A 16,945-nucleotide genomic window follows, 5' to 3' on the forward strand; every position below is an offset into this window, starting at 1 on the left:
CGGGGGGGGGGGGGGGGGGGCTGCAGGGAGGGAGCTGGAGCTGCAGCTGGAGCTCGAGCTGCCCAAGCGAGGAGGGCTGGGCCTGGTTTTGAGGAGGAACCGCTCTGAACCACTCCGGTTTCGACCCTGGCGGGCAGAGATCCAAAGGATCTCGGAAAGGAGATGCTCCTCGTACAGCTGAAGTGAATCAGACCAGAGCCCAGGACTGGTTTCCAGAATTTGGCTTTACTTCGCAGTACAGAAATCATTTGGAGCCTTCAGGAGACACGAGAAGCAGAGAGGCTCTGTCAGACCGATACCGCAGTGCCGTTTGGTCCAGCCGAGAAGCCACCAGGGTACAGAAAAATACTTCCACATCTTGCCTGCTCTGTAATTTGTTCTCTCAATTTTATTAAGATTAAAACACAAAGGAGCCTTAGGCACAGCTGTGTCCCAACCGATGTAAACAGTTTTAGAAGCTTAAGTGGAGGTTAAGTTCTGTGCCCAGAACTAAGCCAACAGTTGCTGCTACAATAGATGTGGGCTTTGTCCATAATACAACTTGCCACAGAGTTAGATCGATGGGAGAGACTTTAGGGATGCTGTCCACAATAATGGAGTGCTCAGTTTCTATTTTCCTTGATATCAGGTTTGAGTGACAACCGTCACATCTACTAGCTCACCAGAAGCACATAATTGTGAAGGATGGTTACAAACGATTAAAAATGCAAGGTAAGACACAGCTGTCAATGAGTTATTTCAAATCTACACCAACGTCTACGTCTGCCAAAAAAAAAAAAAAAAAAAAAAAAAAGGAAAAAAAAAAAAAAAAAAAAAGGTTCAGTCTGCCTTTCGTTTACGAGGTTAGTCGTTAAATCAGTCAGTAATTTGCCAGATTCTGGACAGCAGCCCTACTAGAATGAAATAATTAACACATGATATCCAAAAGGGGAACATTACCAGTGCAGTACTCTTCAATCTCTCAGAGATGGGATTACAAAAGCAGGCCTTACAATATTGAATTTCGTACAGTGTTCATTAAGTTCCTTATATATTCATATTAGCCGATTTAAATTTCTCCTAATTAGAGATTCTCATTACTGCTGCTCCTCCTCCCCGTAGATATCGTTTTTCTTGCGTTTCATCTCTTCGAAGTCAAACTCTGATCCCATCATCCTCTTATAAATATCTTTGATGTCATCGCACGTCGTCTCAAAGTGAGTGGTGGCGTCGTAAGTGCGAGAAATAAAGATCTGGGGAGAGAAGGAGCCGCTTAGCACCGAGCCTCTGCCTCCACCCCCCCGCCCCCCAACCGGAGCTCGGCGCTCACTAACCTGGCTTTCGGTTCCCAGGTCGGTCGGTGCGAACAGGTCACTGATGCTAACGAACCTGGAAGGAGGAAAATAAATAATAATTAAAAAAAGAAAAAGCTTCAGAAGGGTTTTAGAGCACCGCTGAGCATCAGCATCGGTGCCAAGAATGGATGAAGTAAAGGGCATCGCTCTGCCCAGCGCCTAAGCAGTCAGGGCGCAGAGGAAATTCGGAGTTTTAACACCTCTGCCTCCGTGCTCGGGCTCAGCGGAGGGGAGAGGGGGCTCCTCGGGGGCTCACTTCTGCTCGATGGGCTCCAAGAGGTCCAAGGCCGGCTTGATTTCCTTCTCCGGGTCCGCGGTTTCCACCGTAGTGCTGGCGATGGCGATGTACTTCCCCTGCGCCGCCACGTTGTGCGCGGAGGAGATCATGCAGACGTAGATGTCTGAGGAAACGCATCGCGGCGGCAGCTCAGTACGCGCTGGGAAGGGGCGGCGGGAAGCCGGGGCCCGACCTGCCTCGTCCCCGAAAAACCTCCTCGTGCGCCCGCCTCTCCCTGCTCCCCTGACGCTCCCCAACCTCCTCGTCTTGTTTAAGAGCACGTTGGAATGAGTTCGGTCCTTGCCCCGCTGTCCTCCGTGCTCTCGGCCGAGGAGCGCGGGCGGCTCTCTCGAGCTCTCCAAACTTCGGCTGCTCGGAGCTACGACGGCGACTGAACGCCGGCGGGGTCCCCCGCAGCCAGCCCACCCCTCTGGGGCAAGGGCGAGAAAACACTTCCCACCCCACCCCACCCAGAGCCCTTCCCCCCCCAACCCTCTGGTGCAAGGGCGAGAAAACATTTCCCACCCCCCCCCACCCCGTCCCAGAGCCCTTCCCCCCCCGTGCTCCTCGCCCACTTCTCCCGGGTTGGGGCGTGTCCCGCCGGTGGGTTTGCACGTGGCTTTCCCACAGCCCTAAGCTGAAGGCGCGGCCTCGCTGGGGCCTGAAGGATTTCTCGACAAGGGTGTGAAGTCCCGCCCCGAGAAGCGCCACATTCCCCGCACGCGTGGGGAGGGGGGGGGGGGCGAGGCCGTTTAACCCGAACACAAGAACCCACCCGGCGCCCTCCCCACGCACCTGATTTTCGGTTGACCTGATTCTGTGGAATGATGATCTGGCACGAGTTGGCGTCGTTTGTGTTCTTGATCGGGTGGCTCAAGATGCAGATTACCCGGATCACTTGGCCGACCTTCGTTACGCGGTCCGAGACGTAGCTGGGGTCGCAGATGAGCTGTTTGCAGCGCGCAACCTGCGGCGACAGACGGACCTCGAGTGAGCCCACGCGGCCGATTTTGGAGGAAAACTAAGAGCCCTTTGAGGGAGCTGGTTTGATGTCACTGCCACGCAGCGCGCTTCAACTTGGGCAATCCAAATCTCGGCGTGTTATTCTTAACTCTATAGATCAATCTGCGATCAAGCGCGGCTTCCCCTTGTCGTTCAGAGCAGTTCAGCTCTAACACTAGAGTCCAGTCCTTCCTGTCTAGGACCACAACTCGCTGCGGTCGAGGCTGAACCAGATTTGAATGGACCAGTTTGCATTAGAACTCATTTTTACGGTAATAATTCAATATTTGACCAATCTGAAGCCTCCGGGCCTTCTGATAATTCAGAAAACAACTCTCCCGCCCCCACGGAGATTTAATTCCAGCTCTTGGAGTAGGACCTACTGCGCTGTACGCTCACCGCGCCGAAACATTATGTCTTAAGAAAGCTGGCACGGGGAAAAACAGCACCAGCCAGTTTTGATCCTAAAGCTCCGATGAGGGTTTTTCTACCACACGTGTTCAGATGGGTGAGAGCCAGCCTCGCTTTTGAGAGGCAAGATGTGGGCTGGGGGGGTAAGGGCAGAAAAATTATGAGGTAGCCTACCTCCCCTTCGGACTTCACACCAACCACTTTGCCGTTTTCTATCACAATCTCTTCAATAGGCTTGTTCAGCATGTAGGTGCCTCCATATATAGCGCTTAGCCTGCAAGAGGAAAGCTGCCTCAGCACGTTCCCCAGGTGCGAGTTTGGTTTTTAACAGCCCCTTCCAGCCCCTTGTTTCTGTTCCACTCGCACAAACCCCCCCACTTCAACTGCTTCAAAATACTCTGCTTAAACATCTCCGCAGCAGGTGCTGCCTGCTGTTCTTTCTGCAAGGCATCAGCTGGTGTTTGGAACAAGTTATAAATGCAATTACAGCCAGCTAGGAAGAAATCTGTTTGGTGCGACCCGGTCAGTCCTACAGCCTAAGAGCTGCAGGTTACAGCGCGTCGGCAGATCCGACCTCTCGGCTAGGCAAGACGCTGCCAACAGCACCTCTGAGCAAACCCCAAAACTACCACGGCGAACAGGAACCGGGGTAAACAAGCCCCAAAAGAAGCAAATCTCACACAGAGGAATCGCTTCTTAAGATGGTAAGAAAACCCTTCACGACCGCGTCATTTTTACGCGGCCTCAGGTTCTGGAAGCCCGAGCGCTGACTCCAAGGTACCACAGCAGGGCTGAGGAAACACCGGAGTCCGAAACAAAGTTCTCACCTTGCAAATCCCTGGGGCAGCTCTCCGAGGCCATAGAGGGGATAAAGGTACGGGCTTTTACCGTATCTAGCCAGCGACTCGCTGTAGAGCTTGATCCTGTTGATTGTTTCTTGGCATGGTTGATCTAGATAGCTGGAGAGGGCAGTTGCATGATTTGTAACATTTCACAAAGCCAGATTTGCAGCGGAATACAGAGAGCAAAATATTTACTTCCCGTGAAGTTTCCTTCCCCAGCTTCCAGCTGCTCCTGGCAAGTATTCCCCTGGAAATTCCCTTTTAGAAACACTTAAGTGTCGCAAGGGGTTTTATTCAGGAAGGAAATGCTTCATTAACCCCAGGAACCCACAAAGTTTAAATATCCCATCAGCAGAGGACCTGGTAGTTTTAAGATGCAGGGGACAGACACACACTTTGTGAGACACCCTACCCCCCACTCCCCAAGCCTGTGCTGTAGGCACCCAGCACCCCAACCGATTTGGGGGAGCACCGGAACCCACACTTACTCGTCAGTCCTGTAGAGCGCGAGGGCATGGCCCGTGAAGTCTATAACATCTTGGCCCAGGTCAAACTTCTTATACACGTCGCGCATGGTGGTCTTCTTGGGATCAACGCCTTCAAAAGTCCGGGGGTCGTTCTCGTCAAAGTTGGCAACGTACACTAGGAACTTCCTGAACCGGCGTTTCTCAAACAAGCCCATTAAGCCTAAAACCAAGGTATTTTGTCAGAATTTACACAATGTCTGGCCGGAGGCCCGGCTTCAACACTCCTCCTAGCTGGTGGAAAGCCTGCAGAGCACTCTCCTCTTGACCTGGTGTAAAGCTCAACCTGAGCGTCCAGAAGCAGAGACCTGTGCTTGGGATCTACCATCCTCCAAGCGTGGCGATCAAAGCGAGCGGTGCTGAGCTCTCCGGCAGCCTCGCCAAGGAATTAAAGTGCTGCCAGAGTCAAAACTTCAAGCACGAGGTTGGACAAGGCACCATTTATACGTTTTAATTGTCTACTAATTGGAGAAGCGAGACCGGACCTGCTGAAACGTGAAGGCAGAGACGGGACCAAAGGCACCTCCTGCTTCTGCCGGTGTGAGTCTCCTCAGAGACCGCTCGCGGGACGGCAGCGCGGCCAAATTGAAGGAACGACTGATTCCTTCACAACAAACAGCAGTACCTGCCATGAGGAAGGCTCCAACACACAGACAAGCCACGTTCTGGGAGCCTTATCTGCAGGAGTCACTTTATCATGAGACTTTTCAGAGATGCTGCTAAAGACATCCCACATCTGAAGCCAACCGACTGCTCTCTGCTACCTCCTAACGTATTTCACCGCACTAGAATGAACGACCCGTACGTTTATCTGAAGAGGGAAATTTAAGCAGCCGACAATTAAGATTTCAGCTAGGTGCCACGCGTCAGAATTAATCATGCCAGTTTGCCTGCTGACAAACGTGATGTTTTTCACACACACAATTCCATCCAACAAGGGCCCAATGTTAAATATTTATGGCAGAGCTGGGAGCATAAGCCCCAAATGTAACCTCTGGAAGAAGCAAAACTACTGCCAGATTTTCACCAGAGGAGCCTCGGAACAGGCAGCCTGACCTGCTCCATTTGAAATCTCCAAGAAAACAGTAACTCAAGGCTCAAGCTGCAAAGTGGTGTTTGAAGTCAGATGAGCTGTAGGAGAATCCTACACTAAGCACAACGCGTTACTGAGCTGGAGCCTACGCACGGCACCACGTGAGGAGCGTCAAGATTTCTTTCCTACGTGAGCCCAATCTTGAGATGTGGGTGGCAGGGACCTGTCTTGCCTTTGTTTAGAGACAGAAGCCTCGGGAGGAAACAAAGTAAGGTGTAACTACTCACTGGATGCCAAGGCTTCTGCCTCAGTGGAAGGAACTTTGTAGATCTTTCCTCCCTTGTAGACGAAGCTCCCCTCGATCACCTTGAAGTCTAAGTAGCGAGTGACTTCTGTGTAGAGCAGCATCTTTACCAACTGACCTGGAAAGGAGGTTTGGCACAAGTCAACCAGCTGGTCTGTAGCCAGAAGCCAAGAGAACAGGGCTTCTCAAGGCAGACAGTTCTCTCAACACAGCAAACCCTCCAACGGCAGCATCGCCTTCAGCCCACACAGCTCAGACACCTTTGTGTAACAGACCGGCTGTGGCAGATCCTAGTGCAATTATCGGGCAGTTTTAATGCTTTCTTACAGCTTCCTTGTCACCCCTGTGGTTTGCCATCAGTCCTCTGAGTAAAAGCCATCCTGCAGCACGTTAACCCGCTGCAGAACGCTGCTGCTCTTTGCTCCTTGCAGTTCACTCACGCTCAACGTGACAAAAAAGGTCGTTGTCTTGGGACCACAGCAGCTCCTCATCCTCGCTGCTTGGACCTGGCACAGCCTGCGTATTAGCTGTCCAGCCAACTTACCACCAAGTAATTCCTGGCTTGCAGGCAGCTTGTGTCAACACACGCCCACTTACCTGTCCCCCACTGCCACACCCCCAGAGGGATGCTGTCCCTTAGAAAAGCACCGCAGTGGGATTCCTGTGCAAGCTGAGAGTAAACCCAGACTAGAGTAACCAAACCTTGACTGGAATCACATCAAGTCTTCCACTGCACTACCCTTGAGCACGACTGGCACTACACAATACGCATCTACCCCCTCATGCTTCAGGGGCAAGAGGTTCCAGTAGCAAGTGGCTGGTATTTGGCAAAGGGAGTTGCCCCTGAACTTGCTTGCATTGCTCACTGCTTCACCGAGAGCAGATTTGGTCTAGAAGGCCTGTCCCAAGACTGGAACACATAGATTAAAAGAACGAGGATTCGTAGCGCCGGTAAGGGATGACAGAGTCCGCAAGCCATAAAATAGGAACAAGGGGAATTAACAGGCATCATGGAATCAACCGTTCCTTCCTAAGCCGTGGAAGAGTAACGACGCGCAAAGTCATGGCATTAACTCTGCCTAGAAATGCAAACCCGTTAGGAGAGGACGTTCGAAAACGGATGCTCAAACCTTTCAAACGCTCCAAGCTGGAGCCATCTCCCGGGTTGGAAAGGTTCACGGCCGAAAACGAGTCACCGAGAAGCTGTGGTGCTTCTGGCACGAACACGCGCAGGTCAGCTCGAGCGAGCTTTCCGCGGCTCTTCGATGAATGCTTCCACAAGGCCATGAAGAGACGGCCGAAGGGCTCTTTGTTCTATTACAACACTGAACACTAACCCAGCCTAAGCTTACGAGGCAGATCAGGGAGCTCAGTATCGCTTACCGTTAGCCATAAGGAATTTGGGAATTAGGTCCACGTTCCAGTCTCTTCCCCGCCCCATCGATTCTGGTGGAGTTCCTGGTAGATTAAACCTTTTGTAGAGCTTCGGAGAGAATACAAAACTTATTATAGCAGAGGAAATATCTATGGGTGTAATCTCTCCCACACAGGTACACACTTTCCACCCCCACATCTCCCCAGCTGAACATAAGCTCTTCACAGCAAGCTTTTGGCCAGTGTTTTAGCTCCAAGTTGATTTTTGATGCAATACACGACGCGCATCCAGCAAATTCTTACAGTGAGAAATCAGGAAGCATTATTCTGCTCATCCAGTCTTTCTTCCTCCAAGGCTTAAAGCTTGGGAATTTATGACCTGCTGAACTGCTTAACATAGCTAAAGGTAATCTGATCAAAGTGCCTACTTCAGGAGAAGGCAGGCTCCCCCGTATATTTAAATCATACTCCCCGATATAAATATTTAACCCAGTTAAGCAGCAAGGAGAGCGGTGATTTCCTGACATCTAATTCATCAGCCACACTGACAGCTTTAGGAGCTACACAATCACAGGGTGCAAGCTGTAACCAAACGAGGTGGCGCCTATCTAGCTGGAAGCGCTCACAGACCGAGGACTGAGCGTAACATCAAGGCACAGAGAGCACCCCGCATTCGCTGGGCCAACATCTGCCGGCAAGCGTGGCAGTAACCATTTAGCTGAAGAGTTTTAACATCTAGCTGTTGGACATTCTGCCTCAAACGACTGCTCAAGTGCTGCGTGCTTGAATCTGGGCTGGGAACTACGGAAAACAAGTGCTAGCTAGCTGGTTTCTCCCCCACTTATCTGCTGTGGAAGTGCCGTAAAACATTCCTACTCAAAGGAAACCCTTAAGAGTAATTACTTCGAGTCCACCCCTATGATAGCTCAAAATAAAGCCCCCTTTATGTGCTTTATTGTGACACAATAGGCGGGTGTCAGCCTCTGTACTTACATCCTCCAGGGGTGTAATGGATGCGCTTTCCCCTCCATAGTAAGAGTTACGATCCATGTGAAGGACTTTCTTTCCATTCACCGACATGATCCCGGAGAGGATGCATTCCTGCAGAGAGGGGAAATTAAAGGACACAAGGGATAAGTTGGTTACATTTGAGCCTCCTTCCATTTTGCCCGATGATGCTCTCTCAAAGAGCATGTCCAGACAGCCTGCTGCATGCCTAGAATTGAAGGTACCTGCACAGTCCTTTGAGAAACAAACACACCAGTTGCCTCACTCCAGAATTAAGACATGCATGCTGAAAGACTTCTGTTTGAGACAGATTAACCCCTTACTAGGTTTGCTGGTTGCTCTGGGCAAGCCAACCCGGAGGTTTTAACTACACAACCACCACCTATCAGGGCTCCCCTGGGGCTATTTCTGGGAAGTTCACGCATTTGGGCCAGATTGGGAAAATCTATACTCCTAAACCGCCCAACATCAATTTAAGGACGTCCCTAGAGAGGCAGCATCTTCATTGATGGGTGACAAGCAGGAGCATGAAGTCTTACCCAGACTTCAGTTAGTCCACTCAAAACCTCAATCTTTGGTATCTGCCCCACTGGGATACACGAGAGAGTCAACAGCTACTCTTAGAGGGTAGAGGTAGCACAAGGAACAAATTAAGCCTTTCGGGAGCTTTATTATCTCAGTAGACACTTTGCTGTCCTTGCTATGTACCCACTGAGATTAAAACCACCAAGATTACTCTGAGCAGCAGATCAGCTGCTATGTCTGAACGCAACAGCAAGAGGCTGCGACTAATCTTGGAGGGACACAAGTTGTAGCTTGCAGAGCCAGCTAAGGACTCGCGGGCTAAATCCCCATTAAAACACAACTTTGCAACTAACCCAGTCCCCAGCGCTGGCATTCACAAGCCAAAGAGCTTAACAAAAACTTGCATACTTGCGTGTTTAGGACTTCTTATTGTGGAAGTCTAACTGATCCTTCTTGCTCTACACCTCAACTCTCTCCAAAGGCTGAATTACATTTGCAATTGAGCTCTCATTCACCATCAACATTATCCAATTTGTAGGTCCTGGCCACATCTCGCGTTATCTTTCACTCGGCCCATAAAACCTCACACCCAGCTGCTGAGAGATGCCACCACTGCACATCTGCTTGGCCAGGAGCGGAGGAGGCGTTTGTTCAAGAGAACCAGCAGCTTGGCCCTCCTGGCAAAGAGCCACACCTCCGTGAGATCCTTCGTGTTTAGTCCACACGCGTATCCCACCGTATATACTTGACTTGCAAATCCTGACTCTGGTCAATCTTCGGGCTAAAGGAAGCTTTGAAAATAATCTTCAATTTCACCAGACAAAGGCCAACCTGCGGTAAAGGCAGCTTTCAGGAGGGGCTATTTTGTTCCGAAGTGTCTCAGCATCTGCAGGTGCGTGGATGGTTGGCAGGGATCGTTGGCGTAAGGACTTGCTGGTTTTGCACTTCCAGGTGGCAACGGGCAAATCTTCTCTGCTGAGAGAGCGAGGCGATGCTAGCCAGCCTAGTACCCACCAGGACACCACGGTAACTCAGCCAAGGCCCCAAAGAGCAAAAACTAGAGCTGCCTGGTGCACGGCAAGAATGGGATGCTCTGAGTTTAAGCCCTGAAGCGATGGGGGATTTCCAACACGGTGCCCACAAGGCTTCACGGTCACCACACAGATCCTGGACTGGGTTAGCCACAGTACTTTTCACAAAACCTCTCCGTAATCCTACGGCATACATCCTCCGTGAACTCCCGATCCCTCATGTCCTACAAGGCCCTACCACTTTTTTCAGACAGGCTGAAGACAGCAGAGACCCTTACAGCAGGCACGGCTGCACCAAACCCTGTGTTCAGACACTACTCAAGAGCACCATGAGCCCTACAAGGCTGAGGAACTGCATTAGCAAAAGGACAGGTGGGTTTTATGGTGTCAGTTGAAACATTAATGATTTACCATGGGCAACATGGGACTATCACACCGAGTGCATCTCCACTAGGCAGTGCGATCTCCTTCCTCACTTAAACGGAATTCTCAGAGCTCTTACACAAGGGCTCCGGTTTGACTCTTTGCTCTAACCTGCAGTTTTACTCCCGCTGGAAGATCTTCCAAAACCCTGGCTCACCAGCTCTGCCAGATGGTGGTACAGGACCGCCAGTGTCCACGCTGGAGCTGAGCCATGAGGAAACCAACCAGGATTTCAAAACAAAATAAGTATCAAACGGAGAAATGAAGTTACAGTAAAAGCTGCAGAAGCTACATTCTTTGGTCCAGATGTCAGCTGATTTCCTTCCTCCATTTAAGGAAACTTCAAAGTATTTCTTGCTCTGTCTTCCCAGAATAGCACACCCATCACTTCCTTCAACAGGTTGCCCGCCCAAATTGCTGGCATCTCCCTAGAGTGAATTTGGGTACCAGCAGAAGATAAGAGGTCTTAAGTACCTTTTCAATCTTATTTCATACCCATTAAACGCAGGTACGGGGATCGAGGTGGAGGTATCACAACGCTATTTTATCCAAGGCTCGTTTAACAGGTTCATTTTATCACCCAGGTTCCTGCAGAGCCCCCGAAGCGTTGAAATCCTGCACAGGCCTTTCACCGTCGCTTCCCTTTGCGACCGATGAAGCGACGGCAGAATCATAAAACACACGAGACGCACAATAGATTTATCCTCCCAGCTCAGCAATTCCTTTCGGCGGCTGCGCTGGCTGACTGCTGGCTGTACCCATCCACCGGTGCGCTAGTCTGCGTCTAGGAACCGCTTGATAAGTCATTATGTCGTTTGGGTCAGGGAGCGAGGAAAACAAACAGCCTGTACTGATAAGGGAAGGGCTTGAAACCGTTTAGACTGCAAACATAAAAGGGGAAGCGTCAGAGTTCAAATCTGTGGCTTTCTGGCTGTATTCTAAACGTCAATCCCACGCAAACGGGTAAAACTGAGCAGCTGCTGACAGCAGAAAGGGCACCAGGACGCAGCAGGGAAAGCTCCAGGTATCCAGCCGGGGTCAAACACAATCTTCGTGCAAGTTACAGCCGCGCTGTGGTACTATAATCCACCGCTCCGGCCAGTTCAGGTTACGGTGGGCTCCCGAGAGCTCACATTGTGTTGCTGAATGAATGACGGAGCGAGTCTTAGAGCGATCGATGTCGTCTCCGGCACCGCTCGGCCGCTTTAAATGGCCGGAGAGCGCAGAACCAGAGAGCAACGTGCGTCAGAAACGTAGAGGCAGCACATTCGACACAAATCCATGAAAATAAATAGGGTGACTCGGAGGTACTGGTGTTTCCATGCTTGCTTAAACCCATCAGCTCTTCCCTCGCTTGCAAGAGCTGGTCATGAATAGACCCTTCTGCATGCAAAAGCCTTCAGGAATCGAGGGAAGGAAGTAGGTTTTCATGGATTTTCTCCAAGTAGGGCGGCAGTTCAGAAAGGCTGCGACAGACCGAGGAAAACTTGAGCCAGCGTCAGTCCATCTAACAGTGCTGAGGGGAAGATTCTGCGCAAAAGGTTTAGCAAAATCCCTTCATCTTCCAGAAGGCGTTTTGGCAGGGCAAGAGCGTTTTCTTAGAAAGACAGGGCCGTGCCGTGGCGAGCAAGACGTTACGCAGAGCTCGGCGGCATCGCCCAGGCTACTCCACCTCTCGCATACGCTGGCTACGTCTACCGTGCCGGACTCCAACGAGCAAGACTCAAAGCTCTGCTTAGCTCTACCAACTCGCTGCACTTGAGCAATCCCCTCAGCTACCAGGGGATGATGCAAAGGACAAGTGACACTCCACTTGGTCCTCGCAGTCACTCTGATGTCCCTTATTTAGGCTCTTTAAGCAGTGAGGCCTGTGCCTATCTGATTAAATATATCTTGAACCAAAGAGTTTGGCTTACGCTGCTCCTACAGAAAGTGAATTTGTATCTTTGCGATGGATTTATTTAGCTTTAGCGCGGTGAGGCAGCTGGCAGGTAAGAAGCTTAGTTTGACACACTGGTGCCTGCAATGAGTGAAAACTCAAGCAGGAACATGGTGGTCATCTACTGGGGCTGAACAAGATAGTTTAATTATGCCAAACATTCACATCAAATAACCCACGTTGTCCAGAGCATAGAAAGCAGATAATGAACGTGCGTCAGAGGGCACAACATCTCACTCCGGAACGTCCCGGTGAGCGAGTATTGAGCCATTTCCAGACCAGAAAGGTGTAAATTAAGGTGAACTGAAAAGACAAGTCTGAAAATAAAAACACTAGGTGTTCTCCTGCCCGCCGATTACCGCACCAGATTAAAAACGAGTTTGTGCAGTAGGTCTGGAGAAAGATGCTGCCTAATCTGCAATGCACGACGCACCTAGCAAGCCTAAGCCAAGGATCTTAAAGCTATTAAGACTTGAGTAACTTTGAGGAGTCATTCCCACCAGGGAAATGCCACCATCCCTCCAGGACAGAGCAGCTGGAAGACCTACCAGCTCTCGCACCAGGGCAGCCAGACCCACAGCGCTTTGCAAAGACCTGCCCTGCAGAGTTAGCACACAGTTAGCGCTCGTATGAGCGGCCTGAAGTTAATGATACCCTGTGTAAATTTGAGGTTGTCGTATCAGCAGTCATTCAGGATTAAAAATGCGCTGGGATTATTTTTCCCTATGCTGCCAGAAGGTATCTTTAGAAGCTTGGCACTGCGATAGGGTCTCCAGTTAGGATACGTAAGGGAAAAAGTTAAAATATTTTAGTGCCAGTAATCCCAGTCCTAAAGCTGCCTGAGCTCTTCATTACTGGTTGAAGAAGAGATTAACACTCAAAATATTGATGTTGCACTTTCAAATCCATCAAAAGTGCCATTTATGGACGTGCTCTTCTGTGTTTACGTAGCGGTGGCCCTGTAGACCCAACCAGAACGGCCACTGCAATGGGTGCATTTGTGGCTCTTTTACAAAGGCTCCAACGATTTATTTTTTCTCTTTAAATCAAAAACTGAACTTTCACTTTGGAAAGAGAAAGAAAAAACCCTCCAGATCAGCAACCCCTCGCTGCCTCTCCCAGATGATCTGGTTTACAGCCATTTTACGGGGTTTGTAGAAGTCCTAGCGATGGATACTGGGACAGGTCAACCGGTAACTCTCACAGGACAAGACACAAAATGGGCACAACCTAACAGGCAGCCTGGCAGAGGGGCACGGTGCTCAAGTATCTAGCAAACAGGAGCCCTGGTTAATCTCGTTTTGTTCAGGCAGCATCAAGATTGGTACTTGAGATGCAAGTCAGGTTTTTCAGCAGAGGAGACACAAACTCACTCAGCTGTAACAGTAGCCTGATGGGACTCCAACTCTACAATCCATTTCTGCAAGGGGCAGCTTGAAGGGAAGGCTGGTTGAAAACATCATCAGAAGTTTCATGACAGTTCAAGGCTCTTTGGAAAAGGAAAGAAACAACTGAATGTGTTTACGCGGCGTGTTTTCCAGTTCCTGTTCCTCAGGAAGCCTGACTCTCCCAGCACTGCTACCAGACCAAAGTTGGAGGAGCAGCTTTCAAGCTTCCAGTTTGATGCCTCATCTGAGTGCAGGAAGAGTCCTGTAGCCCAGCCTGAACCAGGCTCTGCTCCGACACTACTCACCAGCCAGAATGGTTGAGCCAACACCGTGCATTTCAGGATGGGGAACGTCCTGGCTGCACCAGGACCTTTGATTTCCCTTCACTTGCTTTTCCGCCCGAGCTGCTCGAGTCGAGATGAAATCCATCCTGCTCTAATTGGTATTTCAGAGGTAAAGCCTGCACATCAGAAGCAAAATAAGCGCTCCTGTGCACTCTCAGGCTCTGGAGTTTGGTCAGCACACCTTAAAATAAGGCCGTAATTTATTCCTTTTAACTCAACTGCTGATCATTAGCATTAGCTTGTCTTAAAAGTGATTTCACAAGAGGCCTTTTGTCAAATTTACATTGGCATTTGTCAGTTTGAGATTAAGCACGGTGCTTACCAACTTGATACGTGGCTCATTCTAAAGCATAAATTAACATTTTAATGGCGCTCAGATCTATTGGAGGCCCCTTCATGAGAAGCTCATTATATTTCACCTCCCCAAAAGTCCGTTTCCCTGCTTTGGTGAGCCAGAGACAGGATTTAGGACAGATTGCAGTTTTCCCTATCAGAGGGAAGAAGCTTTTGCCTCATAAGTCATTCCTGCTACCTCACAGGAAGAGCCTTTAGAAAAAGGAATGAAAGCAACCAGGAAAGTTGGGTTTACCCTAGGGCAGCAGCTGGAAAGACGCTCCCACATTTTGCACATTTTCTTTGTGCCACAACCCGGTTTCGTTATCATTATTCCCATACGCCAAACAGGGAGATGATAAACCAGATCTGCCTTAAAAAGCGGCCGTGCCCCAGTCCTGTGCCAGCAGACATGATGCCTTCGCCACTGTGGCAGCCCCGTCAATCACAGCACCAAAGCCACAGTAGGAAGGCACACGCATTTCTCTTCACAATTACCATCAACAGAGGAAGTGGGGGAAATCCCTCACGGCCAACCCCAAAGATAGCTCTTTGTCTAGCCACCTCTCCCCGTTAACAGGAGGCAACAAAAGCAGGAAAGGCGATTTAACAGCGAGGAAAACCTCCTCTCCACCATATTGGATTTTCTTCCCCCCCTTCTTCAAACAATGCCTCTTATTTGTAACCTGCAATCCACCCTTCAGCCCCTACTAAACCCGCAGCGGAGAAGCTAGCGGTGGCCCCAGGCATCTCCCCCGTTCGAAGGAAGGCAGGAACCAGAAAACCAGAAGCAATCCCCACCAGCAAACCTCACGGGCAGCGGCACTGCCATTTTTTTTTTTTTTTTTTTCTCTCTCTCTCAGCAGCCTGCAGCGCGGTCTGCATCCTCCACAATAGGACAAAGCCCCACCATGGCTCATCCCCCTCCCTCCGCTGCACCCCCCTAAGTGCCATCAGCTGTCAGCTTTCCTCAGGGATGACCAAGATGAAGCGAGAACGCAGGAGAGGATTTTTTTTTTTTTTTGGTGTTTTTTCTTTGGGAGGGGAGGAGGGGGTTTGGGGGGGAAATCAGACAAATTTGACAGGCATGCAGGGCTCGCCCGCCTCCCCATCCCCCTCCTGCTGCAGTCAGAGCTGGATGGAGAGCCGAAGGCTGCAAAGGCGGAGCGGGGATGGAGGGGAGGGGGGGGGGGGGAATAACCAGGTCTGCCTCCACCCTAAACTGGGCTCGGCTCTGGGGAGGGCACGGCTGGATGGACCTGCAGCCACCTCGGGTTTGGGGGTGAAGGGAAAAATAAAATAATAAGGATTGAAAAACAATATATATATATATAAATAAATAAAAAGCAAGCAATAAATTCCCGTTGGCGTTTTATTGTCCGTCGTCCTCCACCCTCCCTCTGCTAAACAACTGCATTTCCTGGGGCCTCCCACGGGCAGTGCCGGGGACCGGGGGCCTCCCGGGAGCTGAGGCGGGGGGGGACCCAGACAGCCGGGGATCGCGGGTGGGGAAGGGGGGAAACATCCAAACATGGGGGGCTGTTATAATCATATAAAAACCAGAACCCAGCGCGGGGGTCTAGGCAGGGAGGAGGGAAAGGGACTCAGGTGGCTGAGCGGGGGAGGGAAGAAGGGGGTAGTGATGAGGGGTGCTATGATAATTAGGTGATATATGAAGGAAAGCACCCAGGTGTTCCGAGGGGGCGAGGGAGACGTAAGCTCAGCACCCAGGCCCCCGCCAAATGTAATATACTGGGGGGGAAGCAGCGAACCCAGGCACCCCAGCCGGGGTTCTGGGGGGGGGGGGGGGGATGTGAGCGCCACAATGGTGACAGATTAAGAAAATGCCCACCAGATCCGAGCGAAAGGGAGGGGGGGGGAATAATCAGGTGAGAAATTGGGGAAGGGACCCCGACATAGAGGGAAGGGAGTGGGGACGCGGGTACCCGAAGCGGGAAAGGAGGGGAAGGGGGGGGGCGGTGGGGGGGGATCAGAGTCCAGGCTGGGAGGGAGGGGGGTGTGTGGTAATCAGGTGAGAGATGGGCAAAAAGCCACCGGCGCCCCTGGGGAGCGGGGATTAACACCCCTGGGAACGATAGGGGGGTGGGGGTGAGGTGGGGGGGGGGGGGGGGGGGGGGACGGCGGGGCGGGGCAGGGCGGCGGCCGACCCGCGGCAGGCCCGAGGCCCAGGCGGGCGACGGCTCCTCCTCACCGTGAGGCCAGTGCCCAGCACGATCACGTCGTACTCCTCATTCATGGCGGCGCGGGGGAGGGAAGAACGGGGTGGTGCGGGAAGGGGGGGGGATCGTCTCTCGAATCTCTCTTTCTCCGCCGGCCGGGGCTGAGGCGAGCCGGGCGCTGCGGGGCCGCGGGAGAAAATGGAGCCGCCGCCGCCGCCGTGAGGAGACCGCGCCGGGAGGGGGCGTGGCCGCGCCGCCCGCCTTGCCAATCACCACCCGACACCGCCCGCCATTGGCTCGCCGCGCCGTCGCTAGGGGGCGGGCGCTGCGCCGGGCCGACGGCGCTGCCACCGTGGTGGGGGGCGCGGCGCGCATGCGCAGCGCGGATCCTCCCTCTCCCTCCTTCCACCCACCCACCCCCCCCCCCGGACAGCACCGAGGGGTCCTCGATTATTTTTTTTTGGGGGTGGGTGTTTGTACACGCGTGTGCACGTGCTGCGTGGGCCAACGGCGCGTGGGTGCGCGCAGCGGGTGGGCGGGCTCCCACGCGGAGCGTGCGACACGCGTGCCCACGCCACGGCGGGCGCGAAGGGCGCTTGCCCGGCCGCCGCGCCCCGGGGAAAGGCTCGCTTCGTTATCTCGACGAACGAGGAGAATTACGCGGCGTTTCTCC

General features: G+C 52.0%; 1 protein-coding gene across 1 annotated transcript; it reads right to left on the minus strand.

The window, feature by feature from the left end:
* Window positions 1-206: 206 nt before the first annotated feature.
* On the minus strand, window positions 207-16,518 carry GDI2 (GDP dissociation inhibitor 2). The gene is made up of 11 exons (XM_032986736.2): window positions 16,305-16,518; window positions 8,095-8,202; window positions 7,111-7,210; window positions 5,711-5,845; window positions 4,355-4,553; window positions 3,852-3,983; window positions 3,199-3,298; window positions 2,407-2,578; window positions 1,591-1,735; window positions 1,314-1,368; window positions 207-1,232 (listed from the first exon to the last, which is right to left on the minus strand). Exons 1-11 carry the CDS (start codon window positions 16,347-16,349, stop codon window positions 1,077-1,079), a joined length of 1,347 nt encoding a protein of 448 aa, XP_032842627.2. The 5' UTR covers window positions 16,350-16,518; the 3' UTR covers window positions 207-1,076.
* Between the last annotated feature and the right edge of the window lie 427 nt (window positions 16,519-16,945).

The sequence above is a fragment of the Tyto alba genome, unplaced genomic scaffold, assembly GCF_018691265.1.
Source record: "Tyto alba isolate M040663 unplaced genomic scaffold, T.alba_DEE_v4.0 Super-Scaffold_2, whole genome shotgun sequence".
Classification (NCBI taxonomy): Eukaryota; Metazoa; Chordata; class Aves; order Strigiformes; family Tytonidae; genus Tyto; species Tyto alba.